This window comes from Poecilia reticulata, chromosome 17 (genome assembly GCF_904066995.2).
Source record: "Poecilia reticulata chromosome 17, P_reticulata-male-v2, whole genome shotgun sequence".
Taxonomy (NCBI): domain Eukaryota; kingdom Metazoa; phylum Chordata; class Actinopteri; order Cyprinodontiformes; family Poeciliidae; genus Poecilia; species Poecilia reticulata.
The window spans coordinates 3,861,999-3,882,935 of record NC_088846.1 but is presented as its reverse complement, the minus strand read 5'-3'; the positions used below and the strand labels follow the sequence as shown (position 1 = coordinate 3,882,935).

At 39.9% G+C, this 20,937-nt stretch overlaps 1 protein-coding gene across 1 annotated transcript; it reads right to left on the bottom strand.

The window, feature by feature from the left end:
* Window positions 1-1,715: 1,715 nt before the first annotated feature.
* dipk1aa (divergent protein kinase domain 1Aa) lies at window positions 1,716-19,019 on the bottom strand. Its single transcript, XM_008433369.3, has 6 exons — window positions 18,539-19,019; window positions 10,389-10,523; window positions 7,513-7,620; window positions 7,244-7,420; window positions 7,022-7,153; window positions 1,716-6,090 (listed from the first exon to the last, which is right to left on the bottom strand). Exons 1-6 carry the CDS (start codon window positions 18,590-18,592, stop codon window positions 5,410-5,412), a joined length of 1,287 nt encoding a protein of 428 aa, XP_008431591.1. The 5' UTR covers window positions 18,593-19,019; the 3' UTR covers window positions 1,716-5,409.
* Between the last annotated feature and the right edge of the window lie 1,918 nt (window positions 19,020-20,937).

Genomic DNA, 20,937 nt, shown 5'->3' with positions numbered 1-20,937 from the left:
TCTGATACCTTAAAGGGGTAGTATTGTGTAAAATATATATTTTTTAAACTTTACATCAGGATTTTATTCCCTCATCAAAAACATACCTGGAGTGTTGCCTTCATTCTTTCATGATCCTTAAATCTCCCCTGGCAACTGTTCAGCTGTGCAAAACACCTGGGTGGGACAGGCGCAACTCCTGAGTTGCAGTTTCCAAGCTTCAAAGCTTCTGCCTCACAAAGCCCCTCCCACTCTGCTCCTTCAGACTAGCCAGGAGCAATCAGCAAACACCTGAGGGAATTATGCATCTGCTGAGCTCATAGGAGCTTCCTCTCAGAGCAACACTGGTTAAAATTGTTAAAGGGTTAATAGAGGAGCCATGTTGTGATGACTTCCTGAAGGTGGAGTGTTGGACAGAGCAAGTCTCTTAAAGAGACAGAGGCCCAATTTCAAGGCACTAAATTATAAAGTTGAATTTCTTCAAAGTCATTTGTTAATGTAGCATTTTTATAACAAAGGTAACAATTACTTGATTGTGCTATTAAATACTATGTGGCTGGAAATCACATACTGCCCCTTTAAGACTTAAACTGTTCAAATTACCATAAGGTTCCCAAAAGTTAGAATTCCTTTTGGGAATCTTCTCCCAACAGCTTTGCAGTAATCCTTAGGCATAGTTAGTAAAAGGTTCATTTCCACTTTTTGTTCATAAATCTTTCACACACACACCATGACTGTCACATTGAGTTAGCATGTCACTACAGTGTTTTATATCAAGTACAAGATGTGAGAAATGCAGGGGCTTGTCTAAATATGAATGATTCAGATTTATGTAGGAATAAAATTCAGACTTAAGATTTATATAAAATTCGCCAACAATTGTACCATGTGCCATTCAGCACATTCACTCAAAACTCTTGGGGCTCATTTTGAATCAATAACTTAGTTGCAGCGCGGCATGGAGATTAGCCTGAGAAGTTCAGGAAACCCAGCAGCTTTTAATATTACCTCTGGTGTCTCTATATTCCCCTCAACAGCCCATGGAGTTCCAGTCTGCTGCTCCATCAGCACAACAATACCATAGTCATTAGAGCAGGAACTAACTAAAAAAAATTAAAAATTAAATTGGCATCCACATAAAAAATTTATCGGGGAGGGAAGGCAACGAGCGCTCTACCGTCTCCCAGGCGGCTGCTCAAACTTTGTACTAAAGAAAACAGATCAACTGCTGCAGATTCAGATTCACTCCCAGAGTCATGACTGCCTAGAAACTTCACCCTGGACTTCAAGCATTTTGAAAGTGAATCAGAACCTTTTGTTTTGCAATTAATGGCTGAAGAAGAAAAATTAACTAAAACCGGAATTGGCAAGACAGGCTTTTTTTTTTTTAAAATCGGCCAAAAATCTGCAATCGGTGCAGCTTTAAACTGCTAACAGTAACCTGCTTGTTGAGCATATAAAATAATCCCACTGGTTCTATAACATGGTGAAGATGGTATTTTCAGGTTCAACTTTGACTTTAAGGGAACATGCAACACAAGTAATGATCACCCGTTTCTGGTTTAGTGTTTCCTGCTTCAGTTTGTAGTCAAAATTGATCATTTTCCTACTGATTTTCTCTTTTGAGTCACTTCTGCTTAAAACAAAGATCAACTTGTTTTAACAACTCATCTTTTAAACTGTTTGAGCTCAAACTCTCAAGTGAATCCTAATAAAGACACATTACATTCAGGACAGTAAGTGGTATGGCATTTAATTGTGCAAAAATCATGCTGGTTTCTTCAAATAGTAAACATCACAATTCAAGGCAGCACTGACTGCAATGTTGATGTTCTCTACAGGTCAGCTAAGTCTACAATTCAGTGGTTGAAGTCATATTTGAATCCAGCTACAATGAAAAGGAACCTTAAAAAAAAAACAATCAGCATTGGATGTCTAAGATCACATTTCCATCGACGGTAAACATTCTTAAAGTAACTTCAGCATCATGTGTGACACAGAATTCAAAAATAGACTGTTTTACAGATCATTTTAGTGAGAAATACAAACATGGAAAATTTACACGTGAAGTTTTTCGCTGTGTAAGAAACACCCGGTACAGCGAGTGATGAACACAGATACACAGCATGACATGATGGATTCTGATCCGTGTCCTTCAGAGATCAGAGTTAATCTGGACAAAAGCAATGAGAAAATATGAACTTCCATTACTTCTGGTCTGATAACAATAAAATAATTATTTCAAGACATATGGGCAGAACAAACACCAAGGCTGTTTTTGTAGCGTTCAGAAACATCCTTTATAAAAGGAAAGATCATTCACCACTATGTTCTGCAGCAGTGTCATAGTCATGATTGACCCATTAGTTGTAACTATGTCAACAAATATGGCGCCAGGAGGGATTATCTTGCAGTTTGAAAACAGACATTTGAGAAAAACATTCCTGTGCTCGAGAGCATAAAGACACTCAGACTGAAATGAAGGCCTGTCAGTTGAATTTGGCCACTGAGGTCAAAGGTTTACGCACAGTTTGGAGTTAGAGTACAGTTTATCCTGTCTTACCATCTCAGACAATGCTAACCTGGACAAGTCAAAGCCTTTCTGATCTTCATTTCTTAGCCATCAGACGGTTAACGCTCGTCAACACTTAAGATCATGTTTAAAATAGCGACATCAGACCGACTCAGCGGTTTTTAGTGGAAATATTTCTAGGTGCTAAACTGATTTAGCTCTAGATGTAGTGGAGACATGACCCGCAGCCTGCTGTAGCCATTAATTAAAAGGAGGTGTGTTCAAAATAATAGTGTGAAATTCAGTCAGTGAAGTTCTAGCTGTCAAGCGGTTGGTTCCTCATTTAAAGGATGAAGCAGAGGAATATTGTTCCAGGCGACGTCCAGAAGAAGATGCTTCTTTGACTGAAATGCTGATCGAAGAGAGGGCAGAAATGGAATTGCTGAAAATAACAGGCTGATCTACCAGAATGATTCAAATACTTTACAGAGGAAAACATAACTAGTTTTATGGCTGCAGAGTGGCACAGTTGGTAGCACTGCTGCCTTGCAGCAAAAAGGTCCTGGGTGCGAATCCCAGCCTGGGGTCTTTCTGCATGGAGTTTGCATGTTCTCCCTCTATAATGCATTTCTGTTTCTGAAAATAAATTTACCAGTCTTATTTTTGGTTTTGTTTTTTTTAAAATACATCTCACTTCTATTATTTTGAACACAATCAGTAGACCACATAGAATGAGCCAGTAGGTCATTCTAACTTGGCAGTAACCATGGTAATGCTTTGTTTCCAGGGTTGGATATGCTTGGTTTATTTGAAAACGGGAAGCTTGTAGTTCCCTTTTTGTTTTTACATGGAGCCTAAGCTTATTAACAGCTGATTTCCAGTTGAGTAAACGGGACCATTAGTGGCGTGATTTCTGTCAGCTCCATTGTTAGCTGGCTTTATGTATTACCAAACCATTTATGAAATGTCTTTGAACTGTTTTCCAGTTTGAACACCCGACAGCATCAAAGTCTCATTCCTCTGACCCAAACCGTCACCCTAAATAAAAGGAAATTGTCAGGATATTTCAGACAGCATATTCTTTGACCACATCAAATGGCCTGAACCTGTAAGACACAACGACCCCAAACACAAACCCAGGCTGGGTTTGAAATTTACCTTGTTGCACAATCACTGGGCCCAGAAAGAACCTGTTGAAAATCTGGAAATCCAGTACAATAATGTAAACCTTTGACCAGCTCTCAATTTTCAGATTACAGCTTCGGCAATGACATTACATCTCATGTTGTGATAATAAGAAAGTGAAAGCAAAGCTTCATTAGATCTCTTGTTGATAGAAGGTTCATAAGCAGCTGTACCATAGTTTACATCAGTGTCATGCTGCCTCTTTGTAGTTCTTCTTTCTATCACTGTTTGAGTTTACTAAAGTCATAGTGTGTTCTAAGCATGGAGGAAAGAATCCTGTTTTCTAACCTCAAAAAACTATCATTTAGTGAGTTATAAAACAGTTCTAAGTTTCATTTTCGATGTGCATGTTTTGTTTATATTTCGTTTTTAGTTTTCTAAGTGTAGTTCAAAAAATAAAGGAGTGCAGCGCTAACAGTGGTCCCCTGTGGATTTGATCAAATATTTGTCTCATCCTTTTTAAAAGTGCACTCTGACTTTCTAATACTTCTTCATCTCAAAGTAAAGGTGATGTAGATCCACTGTAGGATGGTTTTGGCAGAACAAGTGAATTAGTCACCAAGTCATTATCTCAAAGATATTATTCCACTCTGGCAGTGGCGCAACTACACATTATTCAGGTGGATGCGAAAACATAGATCGGTGCCCCCCTCCCCCGAGGGAAGGAACGTCAGGGCGAAGGAGCGACGCTCACTCGCTCGCTCCCCCCCGAGGCGACGATGCGTGAAGGGTAAAACTCGCTACATTTACCTCGTTATGTGCGCGAGGTGAAGGAGCGTAAGGCGCGCTGAAGTGTATGGGAGAACATCATCAGCACGCCGCCCCCTCCAGACGGGGTTTTGGCGCCCCCTCTGGTGCGCAGCTGGCCCCAGTCAAATGTAAGGTAAGCAGCTGCTTAGGGCCCTGACACCACCAGGGGCCCCCCAAGTACATCATTTGATTTGATTTTGTAGTGGTGGCGTATTTTACACACCTGTTCCAAAGTTTAAAAACAAAAGATATTAAACTTGCTAACTTATTTATGGTAAATTTGGTATTTCAAATAGTTTCAAACAGTTAAATTAATGTGCCACACTTAAATACCACTCTGCATTACAAAATAAAAATTAATTAGAGCACCTTTGTTTGTTTGCTACTCCTGAAAGGAGGTGGGCAAAACCTAATAGGAAGGTTGAACGCATTATGGTAAAAGTGCTTTGTTTTAATCGTTTGAAATTTAAACCTCTACCTTTAAGGAAACATCCTGAATTTGAAAATATCAAATGACTCTAAAGGGATTACACACCAAAAATACTGTTTTTAATGCTAACTATGCTAATTGCTAATAAAATGCTAAATCCAGCTGAAAATGTTCAATATTTTTTTTCCTTAGTTATAAAACAGCAATAAAACTTTGCTGCTCCCACACACCAGCTTGCCGTTACCTCTGCTACATTTAAATATGACCGCTCACAGCAAACAGGCTTGAAAAAAAATATTTGGAATTGTGTCTTAATATCGTCTCATCCTAGTTTTAAAAGAGAAATCGCAGAGTGAAAATTGGTAATGCTTTATAAAAAAAATGGAGATCGGAAATTGGCCCCAAAGTTCTCATCAGTGCATCTCTATTCATAAGTGTTCGAGGGTGATAAATATGATTTCATTATATATTCTACTCATAAATCACAGCATTGCTTTCACTCGGCTCCACTTGGAGACCTGATGATCATGGTTTCAAACGACAATCCCCCACATCATGAGTCCTTGGTGTGTGAGATCCGTTTCCAAAGCAGAGCTTTCAGGTTGTTGAGGATGAGCGAATGTTCCATGTTCATCTGACCGGCGTTACCTCTGAGAGCCATGCAGGCATACAGTTGCCTCTCCAGCTCCTCTCTCATTTCTGAAGGCACCCCACGCAGGATGTAGTCCTTCAACACACTGCACGCTTTTGCTAGGTTGGGCTGAACCGGCTCCTCCCTGCACCGCTTCCCTGACGGGTCGCATGAGGTCTGGCAGTCCGCTCCATACACGCAGTCGGCGTCTGTCTCACACTTCAGGACTCTCATGGTGCGCCTGAACTCCTCTTCAGGGACCAACACTTGCGTGTTTGTGAGCCGGAGCTCATGGCGGTCGGTGTAACCAAAGTGCATGGCAGCGAGGTCGCAGATCAGAAAGCTCCCGTAGGTACCGTGAAAAATGTCCTCCACGAGCTCCAGCAGGCCCATGGAGATTTTAGCTTTGCGAGGCCAGGAAGGGGTGAACCACTGGTCCATGGTGCGCTGCAAACCTCCTGGCACCCAGGAAACAAGAGGCCAGGGCAATGAGAACCCATAGAGGGGCCCGTTGGGGATCCGCTCTGTCATGTAGAGATCTCCGCAGTAGCCAAGAAGGCGTGGTGTATGCCCACGATCCTGGAGCAGCAGGCCCAGCAGCACCTCAATGAACAGAGTAGAAGTCTGTGTCATCACAAGGCTACAGAGAAACACTCTGCATCAATAAATAAAAACTAGCCGTTTTCTTGCTTTGAAGCGGATTCAGTAACTCTTCAAAAGGTTTGGGGTCATAACTTTGGAAAGTCTATTGAAGCCCAATGCAAGATTTCCAAAACTAACTTGTGTGTGAAATCATTGTCCGATAGGAACAACCAACTGTGTCAAAGTTTCAATAATCTGACCCAAACTGCCAACAATCGATGAAAGGAAATTAGTTAAAGTCTTTCTAAATAAACAAAAAACCAACAAGACTCAAGCAGACAATAAATCAGAGGTTGGACACAAGTATCAACGTCCACAGTGATGAAACCGCAACATAACAATATGAGCTAGACAAATACTGAGTTGTTTAGTAAATGACTATAGGAATGTTTGGATTTTGCAACCTACCACCATGGAGGTGGTAGAGTTAAGCTGAGAGTCTTTTTCCCTGCCAGAAGTATAGCTGTATTGCACAAACCAAAAAAAATAATGGCTGAGGTGGAATACTTCCAAATTCTCCTTCTTCAACTCAAATGAACAACTAGATGTTTGAAACATGGTCACAGTCGAGTGTTTGGACACTGCAAACATGCAGCAGCACAAATTTTGTCTCAGCTTTAGAAGGAAAATATCAAGAATCCTCAATGACCCCGTCAACTCTATAACTGAGAAGTTATAGACTATGACTGAAAGTGGGAATACTCTGGAATATGAAAGGAGTGCCACCATTTCTAATAAAAAGATGTACCAACCATTCAACCAGAATTAAACAGCAACACTGAGGCTCTTCGTTTCAAATTGAAGACGAACCTGATGAATCTTATCTAAGGACCACAATAAGATCACTCTTCAACTCTGCAAGCTAGGACATTTAAACTACCATGCGAGATACCTCATCCATCTGCAGAAGGGCCCACGTTGAACGAGCCTCTGGGAGTGACACCCGTCCATCTCTGTTGCCATCGGCGACGGAGAGGATCTGGCTGACAAGACTGGGGAGGTCCGCGTGCTCTCCAAGCTTGGACTGGTAGAGAAGGGAAGACATGTAAGGCTTTCATCCATCAAGGATTTAGTTCTGTGCAAACTTGAATCACGCAGGTGGATGCTCCTCCACCTTGAGATGGTTGAAGAGCATCTCTTTGAACTTCTCAACAGAGGTGCCTCTGTTAGGCTTGTCAAACACCGGGGTTTCTCTTCGTGGCTCCGGCTCCTCACCCAGCTCGTAGTGACCCACCTCCCCCAGTTTGCAGCGGATGATCCCACCGTGGTCCCCCCAGCCTCCTGTGTACACCTGGATAAAAGCACGTCGTCAATCAAACACCATCTACTATATGCTAAATGATAGTGAATAGTAGTTTAAGAAGAAATCATAGTGTCTCCTACCTGGTTGTTTGGTAGCGTAGACAGACACCTGCCCATGTAGAGCGTTTCTTTTTCACACAGACTGCTGCAGGCAGAGCCATCGATGATTCCCCTCCTGTACTTATCACACTTGGAAAAGAAAATGGTGAATTTTAGAGAATTCTGGTTCTACGCTTTGCTGCGAACATACAGCCATGTAAAACTCAAAAGTTTTGAGAATGATACAAATATTATATTTTCACATGATCTGCTGCCCTCTGGTTTTCATGTGTGTATGTCAGATGTTTTCATCACATGCAGAAATACAATTGCAATCATATTATGAGTAACAAAAGCTTTTATTGACAGTTGGAATGAGTTAATGCAGCAAGTCAATATTTGCAGTGTTGACTCTTCTTCTTCATGACCTCTGCAATTCTCCCTGGCATGCTCTCAATCAACTTCTGGACCAAATCCCAACTGATAGCAGTCCATTCTTGCACAATCAATGCTTGCATTTTGTCAGAATTCCTAGGTTTTTGTTTGTACACCTGTCTCTTGATGATTGACCACAAGTTTTCAATAGGATTAAGATCTGGGGAGTTTCCAAGCCATGGACCCACAACCTCTATGTTTTGTTCCCTGAGCCAGTTAGTTATCACCTTTGCTTTATGACAAGGTGCTCCATCATGCTGGAAAAGGCATTGTTCATCTCCAAACTGCTCTTGGACGGTTGGGAAAAGTTTCTCTCGGAGGACATTCTGGTACCATTCTTTATTCATGGCTGTGTTTTTAGGCAAGACTGTGAGAGAGCAGACTCCCTTGGCTGAGAAGCAACCCCACACATGAATGGTTTCAGGATGCTTTACAGTTGGCATGAGACAAGACTGGTGGTAGCGCTCACCTCGTCTTCTCCGAACAAGCTGTTTTCCAGATGTCCCAAACAATCGGAAAGGGGATTCATCAGAGAAAATGACTTTACCCCAGTCCTCAGCAGTCCACTCCCTGTACCTTTTGCAGAATATCAGTCTGTCCCTGATGTTTTTTCCTGGAGAGAAGTGGCTTCTTTGCTGCCCTCCTTAAGACCAGGCCTTGCTCCAAGAGTCTCCACCTCACAGTGCGTGCAGATGCACTCACACCTGCCTGCTGCCATTCCTGAGCAAGCTCTGCACTGCTGGTTGCCCGATCCCGCAGCTGAAACACTTCTAAGAGACGGTCCTGGCGCTTGCTGGTCTTTCTTGGGCTCTCTGGAGCCTTTTTGGCAATAATGGAACCTCTCTCCTTGAAGTTCTTGATGATGCGGTAGATTGTTGACTGAGGTGCAATGTTTCTAGCTACAATACTCTTCCCTGTTAGGCCATTTTTGTGCAGTGCAATGATGACTGCACGTGTTTCTTTAGAGATAACCATGGTTCACAGAAGAGAAACAATGATGCCAAGCATCAGCCTCTTTTTAAAGTGTCCAGTGGTGTCATTCTTACTTAATCATGACAGGTTGATCTCCAGTCCTGTCCTCATCAACACCCACACCTGTGTTAATGGAGCAATCACTGAAACGATGTTAGCTGGTCCTTGTAAGGCAGGACTGCAATGAAGTTGAAATGTGTTTTGGGGGATAAAGTTCATTTTTTAGGCAAATATTGACTTTGAAATTAATTGCTGTTAAGCTGATCACTCTTTATAACATTCTGGAGTATATGCAAATTGCCATTATAAAAACTGAAGCAGTAGACTTTGTAAAAATTTACATTTGAATCATTCTCAAAACTTTTGGCCATGACTGTAGGGTCTGGACTCTCAGCTTTGGAAAAATGATTGCTTGCTGGAAGCAATCCTAGATAGGCAGACTACAATTGTAAAACAGCACCGGAAATCAATGTCATTGTTCACAACTCCTCCTTCTGTTTGCCGATTGACTGGAATGAAATGGATCCAGAGAAATTGAATTCAGTGGAAGAAATCCCAGACAGAGCACTAAAAGGGAGATGAGAATCAAGCTGAATTCCATAGCAAGGCAATAAAGAGCGTAGTGTTTTTCTGGCAATCCTTCAAAACAAGCCATGTTTAGGCTTAAACTCAATTTGCAGACTTGGACTACTTAGTGTTTTGTGTTCATGAATTTGAGCAAACAGAGATAGATTATAGGGGTCCTCAAGGTTCCAATCTCAGCACACTTTTAATAGACATATTTGTACAAGCTAGAGGAGCAACCGAGTACTACAACATCTCGCCCCATGCCTACACTAATAACCCAGATCTTTCCATATGATCACAGTCCCTTACAGGCACAAAGTAAATCTGTTCCTAATACAGAAAATGCAAAGGCAGAGATCAGATGTTATGCTCAGCAATGCAAAAAAAAGTGCAGAAACTTAAAAGCTATAGAGGAAGATCAAAGTTATTACTTTTACAAGCACATGAACTGACTTAATAGACCTAAAATCTTCTGAAATTTATCAACAGAATAGAGCATATAATTAAAAAAAGAAGAAAAAAACCTATGAATTTTCATTTTCAGTAGATTCGATTGTTGTATAGGTGTCTTTTCAGGTGTGGAAAACAACTTTAATTCTGACCAACATGGAGAAAATGGAACAGATCACAGAGTCCATACATGTATGTACTTTACTGGTTAATCAGTAATTACTAATAATTTACTTCACACCCCTCCCAGCCCCACTAGGGGCAAGGGTGTAAAGAAAATGGATGAAATTAACTTCACATAGAAACACTAAAGGTGTCATTTTTCCTCCACTGCTTCTTTATTTAAGCAGAATTTTCTGGTGAATAAAGGCAGAAAACCTTTATTACATAATAAAATTTAAAAGCTGACACTGAAAAGTACTTACAACAGTCATTAATGTGACTTTGGTGTGTTATTTTCATTTCACTGCTTCATTCTCAGGGGTTTCACTTACGATAGCGTTCTTGCACTCATGTCCTCTGCACAGCTCTGTGTAAGCCGAGTACTGAACGTAGAGAACCCAGCTGCCAACCAGGATAGTGAGCCAGGTGAGGAACAGGTACTTCACCCGCACGAAGGAGATCCGAGCCTGGAGAGAAGAACCAGAGACACAGAATCATCGTTTAAAAGCAGACAGTAATCAACTGGTATAAAAAAAAAATGCATTTCTTTCCTTTTTTGCTTTCGTTTTAAGAAACATGTAGTCTATGAAATCCAGTCACATTTCACATTGACACACAACCCACCCCAACCACATCATGGGGTTACTAACTGAGGCAGCATGACTTTCCTCTTTGCAGCAGATGCCTTTTTTTCTTTATCTAAACTTTACATTGCGTGGGATACTTTTTTTTTCCTTTTTTGTTTACAGATAGTTCTACTAAATTAATTCCTGCCAGAGTCACAGGATGCATTTATCACGTCTTTACTCTGTCCGTCTCAACAGAGATCCTACTGTTAATGTTATTGCAACCAGTAAAGTAAATTCCATAGTGACAAAGGTCAGGGCGAGGTGGGACAGAAAAACAGAATCATGGCTGACAACACAAAGGAGTGATTCACCCTCCATTAAAGCTGCTGACTGGAGCAGCTAGCCAGATCAGCTAACCTCTGAAGGTTTCACTCCCAGCAGCAGAAACTGAACGCTTGGAAATCTTTACGTGAAGGCAAACTGCAATACTCGTATGTAACCAGCAGGGAGAACCAGTCTGGATTTAGTGTCCAGATAAAATCCCTAAGGATTACTTGATGTGTTATTTTTATTAGCGAGCACTTTTCTTTCTCTATGCCAATAGAAATATGTCAAGAAGTAACTCTAAAAAGCAAAAAGGTCGCCACTGGCAACCAACCTTTAAATCTGAAGGTTCCTTAGGAAGTACAGGAAGTTTTAAAATGTCTCATTTTTAAAATGTAGCACAAAACTGAATTGCCTGTCACCTGTCAAACTGGATGACTGAGCACAGTGTGTTGATTTATTAAAATATTAAATCATAAGTAAGTTTAAGTAAGAGTTGAAGAGTGAAAAGAACAAAAATAGGTCAACAGCTTGCATCAGAGACAATACACAAGTAATCAGACAAAGCTGCCGCCGGTTTTCAACCCAAGTCCTGCAACTACTCCTGAGAGGATCAAGTCGTTTTAATTCTCTCTTTGATCGCATGGCAGGAACAGCTTATGTTGTGTATTTTGGCAGCATGGCTCGTCTCTCATTTTGTTCTAGCACATTCTAACAAAACACAGTCTGCAGCTGCACAGAACCAGAGGCCGGTGCTACACTTTTTTTTCTTTTTTTTATCTCGGATTTGCTCTGATTACTGTAACATGTAAACAGGACAGGCAGGGGTCTGTTGTTTGTTATGATAGTCTTTATATTTGCAACGATTATTAAATGTGTGCATTCTATTCTCTGTTTTTGGAGACAGTGAACTGTGGTAAAAAGAAGTATGAACTCGTTTCTGTCTGAGATTTCATTCTGTGTTGATTTACCCCATATTGTCTGTCAGTACCCAGCAGAAAGACCCAATTATCTAAAATCTCCAGGTGATGTTCTTGATGCCAACAATGTTCTCCAAGGCCTTTTGAACTAAGGCCTACATAAACATCACAGTTGCGTCTCCACCTCTCCATCCTGGAGTCACACCAAACTCACAAGAAGTGAGAATTACAGAAAATTCTGTAATTCAGTTCACTGGGAGTTTACTCAAACCCAGATGAAAATAACAACAATCATATTTCACCTTCTTTGGCCTCCCTGCTACATGCAGAATAAAGTTTTAAAATGCTAATTTTCACATATAAAGCTCTTAATAATCAGTTACATCAAACATCAAAGATCTGATAGGTCCCTATGCTCCTAACACAGAACATCACTGACTGCTAGACAAAACTATTGGCTGGGGTTTTGTTGTGGCTAACAGTATGCACCCTGTTTTATTGTGGCTTTAAAACCAGCTAGATGAAGTTAGTACCACCTTTAACCTTTCTTTAAATTAGAAATCTCTCCTTGACCAATGCTTCTTTTCTTTTTTGTGCGTATTTGCCATCTTCTCAAACCTTCAGTCGGTCGTGACAGAAGGCCATTTACTCAGAGTCAGGTTCTGGTTTCTTCTTGCTAAAGAGGAGTTTTCCTTCTCCACTGTGGCTCCATGATCTGTATGAGGGATTGCTGTAAACTCAACAGCATAAGCGATTGTGTTCAGTCGCTACGTGTTCATCCATAACTAGTGAATTTTGTCAGTCGATGCGACCTGCTGGGTTTCCTTAGATAGGAAACTTAACCAATCTGAAAAATAAGTTTGATAACTTGGAGCAACTGGAATGTCATGTGCTTGACATGGAATCTGTGCATCGTTGGATTGAATCTCCTCTTTTAAAAAAAATATTGTAAAATGTTGTGAACTGGTGTGCTTAAAAAAAACTAAATTGAATTTTGAAATCTCCATATTTGCATTTGTAAAGAAGATAAGTAAAAAGGTGGTAAAAATGGGTCATATTCAGGTTTTTAACCCAGAGAAACAGGAAGTCATAGCTTACTAATTCCAAGTTCCTGGTTCCTGTCTGATCAACCTGAAAGGCCCAAGTTGTGCTTAAAAATCTGAAATCTTTAAAGAACACTGGAATTTACCCTCACCCCCCTAAAAAAACTGTATTTTGGATTTTCCACATTGAATGAGACGGTAGCTCTAATCAAAAGATAATATTTTTACAGTGTGGAGGTCACAGCATCATAAACAAATGTAAATACACAATATCCAAGGGTAATGAGTCAATGCAAAATGAATTACCGTGTAAAATGTTATAACTACAAAACAGCCCCATATAATGATCACCTCAGTGTCTCATTCTTAGAATGGCATTTACTGTCACAGCCATGGTAATGAAGATGACAAACATACTGAACATCTTCAGTTGACTGTTCGATCATTGAGTCATGTATATTTTACCATCTTATCACTGTTGCATTTCAGTTATTGGATCTCTCCTGCTCACAGATGAGCCCACAAATAAGCGTCAACACAACACCAAGGAGCAAAGACATGAGCAAAGATTCTAGAAAAGCAAACGTTGCCGATCAACCTGGCAAGTACTAAAGGACATTTTCCAATCTGTTTGAACGCAATGATTCTAAAGCGAGAAATTTGTTCTCAAGTGCAAAAATACTACAGCTTCCCATCTCAGACTGTGCAATATTCAGAGACATCAGAACGTCAAAGTTCATGTCAGTCCAATTGGAATAAGACTGAAGAAAAACAGTTTGTTTGGAAAGGGCTGACAACAGAGAGCGTCTTAATATCGCAGCACAACCCTTTTGGAAAGTTTTGAATCAGAAGTCTCTGAATGAAGGACCAAACTCGACGAGACCAAAGCAGTGTTGTGCATTTAATTCTTCTAGAGTCAAAAAGTGAGGCCATCAGTCCGTCAGTAAAAGCTGGCCTTAAACTGGGTCATCAGCATGTTAATGATCCCAAAAACAGCAGCAAATCTACAACAGAATGACCGAAGGAAGAGTTAAGATGTGCCAATGACCCAGAAAAAGTCCAACCCCCCCCAGACCCAACAAAGTGGTGAGCCACTCTCTTTCTCCTGTGACTGTATGAACATGGAATGTATGCTTGAGTGCATTGATGACATTATGTTGGAGTAACATGAGGAAATTTTGCACAGACACCAAAACCAACAGACAAGAACCAGAACTTTCTGAACAAGACGATAAAACGTTCATCAATGAAGTCATTGTATTGTCAACTATATGTTTAGTTTAGTTGTGATTCTAAACGTATTTACTGATTAATTACTGAGGAGTGGAGCTCATTGAGAGCGTCTATGTCTCTCTGTCCATCAGTTGCCCTGTAAGCGTTCTGAGATAGAGAAAGCTTGAAGCGGCTTAACACGACAGAAATTAGCACTTAAATGATCCCATTGTCTCTTCTCTGAATAGAGATCATCCTGACTGCCATCTACTGCAAATGAGATGCTGACTCCTCATAATTAGTCCCTATAGTCCCACTTGAAAAAACAAAACAAAACAAAAAAAACAACCAAAGTATCAATTTTAAAGCTGGACAGATTTACCTTCTGCTAAACTGTTTAGCTTTCAAACAATGTCTGCCCCAAAGAGATGAACACACAGATAGACGGACCCTGGGGAAAGAACAGGGAGCACAACAAGCACTCTTCATTGTCAGATGGAACTGCTTAGACATGCATTACTGTAGTCTATGCAGAAAGTCTAAAAAAAAAAAAAAAAGTACCAAGACAAAGGGTTAGAGTGGAGGGAAAAAAAGCTGCAACAGGAGAGTCATACCCTGACACTCTGAGCTGGTTGAGTGATGAATATGGTGGAAACCTTTTGAATGAAAAAAGTGAAACCCAAGCAGCAGATTCCTGAGGTCCAACTGTCTCCTCTTCATTAACAACCAACAGCCAGTGAGTTCAGGATTCAGGACAGGGGTCAGGGTGTAATAAATCATGCATGGCTGAATGAATTAGGTTTGCCACCTGCCAACGTTTAGTTTACCTTTGTCAAGCATCGACCACTCGTAGTTATTGCAGCCGATAGGCTAAAGCCTGGGCTACTCTTTTCTGGCCGTGTGACCAACCCAGCAGGATTCTTAGGACTTGAGCAGGGATCTCAAATTAGAAACTCTTCCTTATAAACTCATTAAATAAGCCATCCAGCTACCTAAATATGGCATGGTATCAGTGCTATAATTCAGACCATTGCAGATCCAGCTTGTCAGCGGAGGTTATATCCAATCTGAAGCCAGCTACTGATCTGATTAATGAAAGGGAAGCAATGCTAACTGAGCGACATTTAGCTACGTGCCAAATTTGAAGCATCAATAGGAAGCCAACTTCAGCTCTGTATAACACAGCATGTATGTGCGTGGTGTACAATTAACTCTGTTAGACACGTCAATACATCTAATGTATGTCGCTTATAGATATTGTAGTCCAACCATTTTCCTTGATAAAGTTTTATTTAAAGGAAAAAAAGTGTAATTTGAAGATGAGCAGCCTAGGGATGCTACTTGCCAACCTATCCAAGGCTAACACCAGCATATCAAGGCTAACGCTAGCTTATCTGTGCTAATGGACAACAGTGGAAAAAAAAAAAAGGAAATCCAGTGGGTGGTCAGCCCAGACATGCTAGTCCCCAAAGCTAACATTAGTGAGTACTATCCTTCTCACTTGCCAGCATTGCCTCTCGGTTACCGTGCCTTTATCGTTAATCGGATCAGTATCCGTCTTCAGGATGGATACAGCCTTCTGTGACAAGGAAGTAGCCACTGTTATCCAACTACAACACTGATCCTGTGCCATATTTAATGCCCTAAATGGGATTCTAAACTGTACAAAGTATCGCTGTCAAGTTGCAGCCAAGAGCTGACCTTTGATCTGGTCCATTTAGAGCTTTCTGGCCAGTACCCTGAACATCCAACAGTAAGTTTTGAGTGTTTAAAGACGAAAATGCATGACGAGAAGAAACCCCCCCCCCCCAAGTCAGATAACATGTCACCAAGCTAGCTAACAAGGATCAAGCAGGTCTGATAACAACCTAACTGTGGCTCTACTAAGTGGCTTCATAGGAGCCTCTGTATGGCATTTAACACGTCAAAGCACACCGGTAACAGACGTCATCATCTCTCAACAGAACACAGAACCAATGAGCCCAAACTGCTTGGGACCTTTGGACATTTCTTCTGTGTACAAAGATGGTTTCATAAATAAAACAAACTGCTTGTGCAAACCGTTGCCAAGAGATCTGCTCAGTGAGCACAGGATCAAATGTTGCAAAGTGAATCATTTGTTCAGCTGGGTTACTGATTGCTATGGCCTTAGAAAGATACAGTTGGGTGGATTTAACATCCTATTTCATTACTGGAATGCAAGAAGGGAAACTTGGCATGAAAGTTGAAGCTTCTAGCAAAACCCACAAGACTCACATTAATAGAGATTGTAGCCTGAACAGCAAAGTTTTTGCATTTATTATTTTGCTGTAAATCATTCTTAGGACTCAACACTACTCAATCAACACTACTCAATCCCAAAAACAAGACTCCATGAATCTTTCTGCAGATATCACACAAGGCGGTTTATCAGAGTTCTTAGTACAACCATAAGTGGTTTTTCCTGTTAATTTGCATTCTGTCAAATTCACTTCAACTGCGATTAATTGTTTTCTGTACAGCTGCTACAAATAGTGTGAGAACACCGTATGGATTTCAGAAAAAATTGGCAATTAAATTTGTGGAAGTTCTCAACAATGTTACCTACAGAACCGGTACCTTACTTGTCATTTCATTTTTTTTTTTTTTGCTTTTTCCATATTTCCCTTAACATCATTAACCATAAAATTAGATGAACACAAAAAGTAACATTAAATAAATAAGAGTGGTGGTGTAGCAAATAACATTGCTACTTCCAACAAAAAATGATAAGCAGAAAGGCTTTACAGCAGAAAGCAGAAAGTGATTTCAACTGCACCAATTACTCCCATCATGTGTGAACTTGCAATGCACTAGGTTCACCAAGGTGTTTTGTGCAGCTGTGTGGTTACCATGGAGATAAAAGCGTTTCTCAAACATGCATGAAAGAATCAAAGCAACACTCCAGGTACGTTTTTGATGAGGTAATGACTTTATAACATGATGTAAAAGTCATAAACGTAAATTTTTCCATAATGCTACCCATTTACGAATTTAAGGATTAAAAGCATTAAAAAGTAGTTTTTTATGGTGAGAAGAATCAATTTAAAGCTGAAATAGCATTATTGTTGGACAACAGATTTGATGCATGAAGCTGTTGGGGAACTTAAGAGCTCCTTCAGCGACACACTGCTGCATCATAGCTGCACAAAGGAGCGTTACAGGAGATCCTTCCTACCAGCAGCCGTTAAGTGTTATTTGCAGTTTTCTAATTTTTAATAAACATGCCTGCTGTTATTGGCACATCCCTGTTGTTTGCATGGTTATTTAACTGTGTGTTATTTTTAATACCTGTACAGTATTATCTGTCTCGTGTTGTAAATTTGTCCTTACTGTACAGCCCCTTATTCTTACTTTCAAACCACTGTGTTAATATCCATGTTCCCACCTGTCTTATCTAGATTCTGTTGAACCTGAATTTCTCCCCTTTGGGACAGTAAAGGGATATTTCTGTTCTATATTTCTCAGGAGGATCTTTGCTGTTGTTACTGCTGTCACCTCCTTGCCATCTAAGGCAGCATCAAACAGCTTTTTGGAGGGGGCGGGGTTGCTACTCATTAAAATAGTTTTTGTGACTTATTATACAATTGCCATAATATCTATGGCAGGAAATAGCAAGCATTTTTACGTCATTTCCATTAAATCAGTGTCAAAAGGTCTTGAAACAATATTATGGTTTATCGCAATAATTTTTTAGACAATTAATCGCTCAGCAAAATTTGTTATCATGACAGGACTAGTTCTAACCTTATTTTGTATAAGCTTTGTTAGTTTTTAAATGTCTCGGATGTAAAATAGCCATTTCATTTACAGAAATTTTAATTATTATGCATTTTCCCTGTCAAATAAATTACTAAATTTAAATTTTAAGTCAATTTCTGACCCAAATATCTATAGTTGAACTCATCAGCTATCAATGTTTACTAACTCCAGCTGATCACCTTGATTATTGGGCCTCTTGAACCATATTTTTTCAGTTTATATATAACTGTGTTTTGTGCAATCCTGAAGTAGAAATCCAAACTTAATTATCCATCTGTGGGAGTACATTTACAAGGGGGAAATATATGCCACTAGATAGTGTTCGTAACTGTTTAGAGCCCCCAGATGTCTCCTCTGCACCCTATTTTTACAATAAGGTGCCAAGTGCTCATTTCCATTCTCCCTGGTTAAGGCCTGTGGTAACCAGGCTGTCAGTAATAAGGTATACAAGCCATTCACATTCATCAGGTAATTCCCTGGCGGCGCAGGGAGTCAAATTAGGAGTACGCCGACTGCCAGCTGTCAACCACACAGATGTGACAGCGACACGCAAAATATGATCACTTCTTCTTTTTCCCTTTCTTTCTCTTACAATCCGTTTCCTCGCAGCAATATTTCTCATCAGAGTTCTTACCTGGAAGTAGAAAGACTTTTTCACCCAGGCTCGTGGAAAAAGACCCTTAGCCATCGCTGAAATAGACCATCTCAGTACGTCTGAAGGCGACCAGCAGAGCGGTTTCTACATCAAACAAGAAACGCATGAGGAAATAACAGCATAGTGTCTGATTCCGGACGGGACGGCCCGGTCCGGATTCCTCTGCTCCGGATGAATCGCAGTGATATTCCTCCGTCCCCGTCGCTCTGCCCTTTGAAGCAGCTGCTGCTGATTTTCAAGAAAAGCCAGCATATCTCAAGCTGGAAAAAAAAAAAAAAAAACCCAAAAAAACACGTACGACTCAGAGCGCAGGCGCAACCTGTTTCTTCCCAATCAAACATCTAGTAAGTTTTGAGGTAAAACATGGCAATGATGTGTTATTAAAAGGCACCGCTGGACCCGAACCTCTTCACCATACATTATTATTATTCAGCGGTAGTTCTACGAAACTATCAAAGTATAACAAGATAAAGTTCACAAGCACAAAAGAAACTATTTCCGCTAAATCTTTCACAATAAAGGCCTGGCTGTTGTGCTGTTTCTAAAGTTACGCAGCAAAAATAAATAAATAACATATTTATTTAGCCTGTCATAAAGGAAAAAAAGTTCATTTTCCAAAGTCATATTTTCACCATTTTGTTCATACATTTATAAATGTCAGGGTTCCAAACTATATACTTAATTCATCAGCGGAATGTTTAGCTTGCAAACTAAATATTTAGCTTTCAAATTAAATATTTAGTTAGGATTCTAAATATTTAGGTTGCTTGCTAAATATTTTTGCTAGCATGCTGAATATTTGTGACCGACGTAAACATTTAGTTGGAAACTAAATATTTAGCTTTCTAACTAAATATTAAATTTCAAAGATAAATATTTTGTTAGGAACTCTGCCATTTATAAATGTAGAATGAACATGGAGAAAATATGACTTTTAAAAAACAAACACCCACATTTTTTCAACCTGTGACAGGCTAATTATTCAAATCAAATCAGTCAAATTATTGTTGTTAATTTTTTGCTGCGTAACTTTACAGACATGGTGGGGAAGAGGAATTTTCAGGATATGTAATTAAATGCATTTTTTTCTTTTAAACAATTTTATATTACCAAATTAAAGCAACATTTATTATTGAATAAATGAACTCAACAGGAGAGATAGTTATGGTTTTAGTCTGTCATTAGGCTATTTAGCTCTCAGATAGATGCAAAGTGCTATTATACCCAGTCAGCTTTCCAGTGTTTCAGGAAGCCCTGGTCATTCATGGATCTTCTTTAGAAATCTGGACTGAATGCTGACATTAGCGTTCAGTATGTTTAGCGTTGAGATGCTATCTTAGGCTTGAATAGCTTGTGTGACAGAAAACTAACAATGCACATCAGGACATATCACCCTCACAAATAAATGCCTGCGTTATGGAAGTCAAGTCAAAGTTCAGAGCTAAATATAATTGAAAATCTGTGGCAAAACTTGATATTTGCTGTCCACAGATGCTCTCCTGAGCATCTCAGTCTGACTGAGTTTGAGCTACTTTGTGAAGAAGAAAGGGTAAAAGTGTTTGTTTCTAAATGTGCAAAACAGGTTGAGAGGACTGCCAGCTGTATTTGCATAAATAGTGAAGGTGGGGGCTGCGGTGCGTGGTACACAGTTTTGGAAGCCATCATCCATTGGGCAGTAAGAAGGACCTGGGTTTCTATTGTCCAAATCCTTTGTTTTTCTTTTATCTGCTTCCCAATAGAATGCTTAAACCCATCTACACGTTCTTGCTCCCTCCCTCCCCCTTTTTCTTTTTTGCATCTCTCCTTTATCTTTTACTTACCGTAATTACAGATTTTATGACTTATACGCTTAATGGCACCAATAAATCAGTTTGATTGTCTGCCAACTCATTTCCCTCGATTCCTGTAAAGGTTTCTATATAAATGTCTGTTCTGTCTCCTAAATTCTCTACAATCACTGCTGGTATTCCATTAAACAGCCTGGTCTGAATTATGCGGATAAATATTTATGAAAATGTTCAATGGTATATCAAAGGTACCACATGTCAATTCACAGCTTTTCCAGTTTACACCCCATTTTGCAACCAATGCATTGTTTTTGCTTCTCCTGCTGTTCTTTTGTCCCAACATGCTTGCCATAGTTTATTCATCTACTTACCAAACTGTACAATTTGATTTCTCTGGGGTGCTCTTTTGGTAAGCTTTAAAAATAAATATTTGTGGAAAAACAACACAAATAAATAAAAGTAGTCACGTTTGAAGAAGAATAACCAAATTTTTTTTATGGTTTTAAATGTACAATTGTGTGTTGTGGTGCTAGTGTGAAGGTTTAGGCAGGCAGAAGCAAGTATTAGAGGCAGGTATGAATTGTCTTAGTA

What these genes read in the sequence shown, in the direction of transcription:
- dipk1aa (XM_008433369.3), bottom strand. Translation starts at nt 18,592, where the DNA reads ATGGCTAAGGGTCTTTTTCCACGAGCCTGGGTGAAAAAGTCTTTCTAC. An exon ending in CTACGCTACCAAACAACCAG is followed by an intron (nt 7,421 to 7,512) that starts GTAGGAGACACT and finishes GCTTTTATCCAG; the next exon opens with GTGTACACAGGAGGCTGGGG. An exon ending in TGCTCTTCAACCATCTCAAG is followed by an intron (nt 7,154 to 7,243) that starts GTGGAGGAGCAT and finishes CTTCTCTACCAG; the next exon opens with TCCAAGCTTGGAGAGCACGC.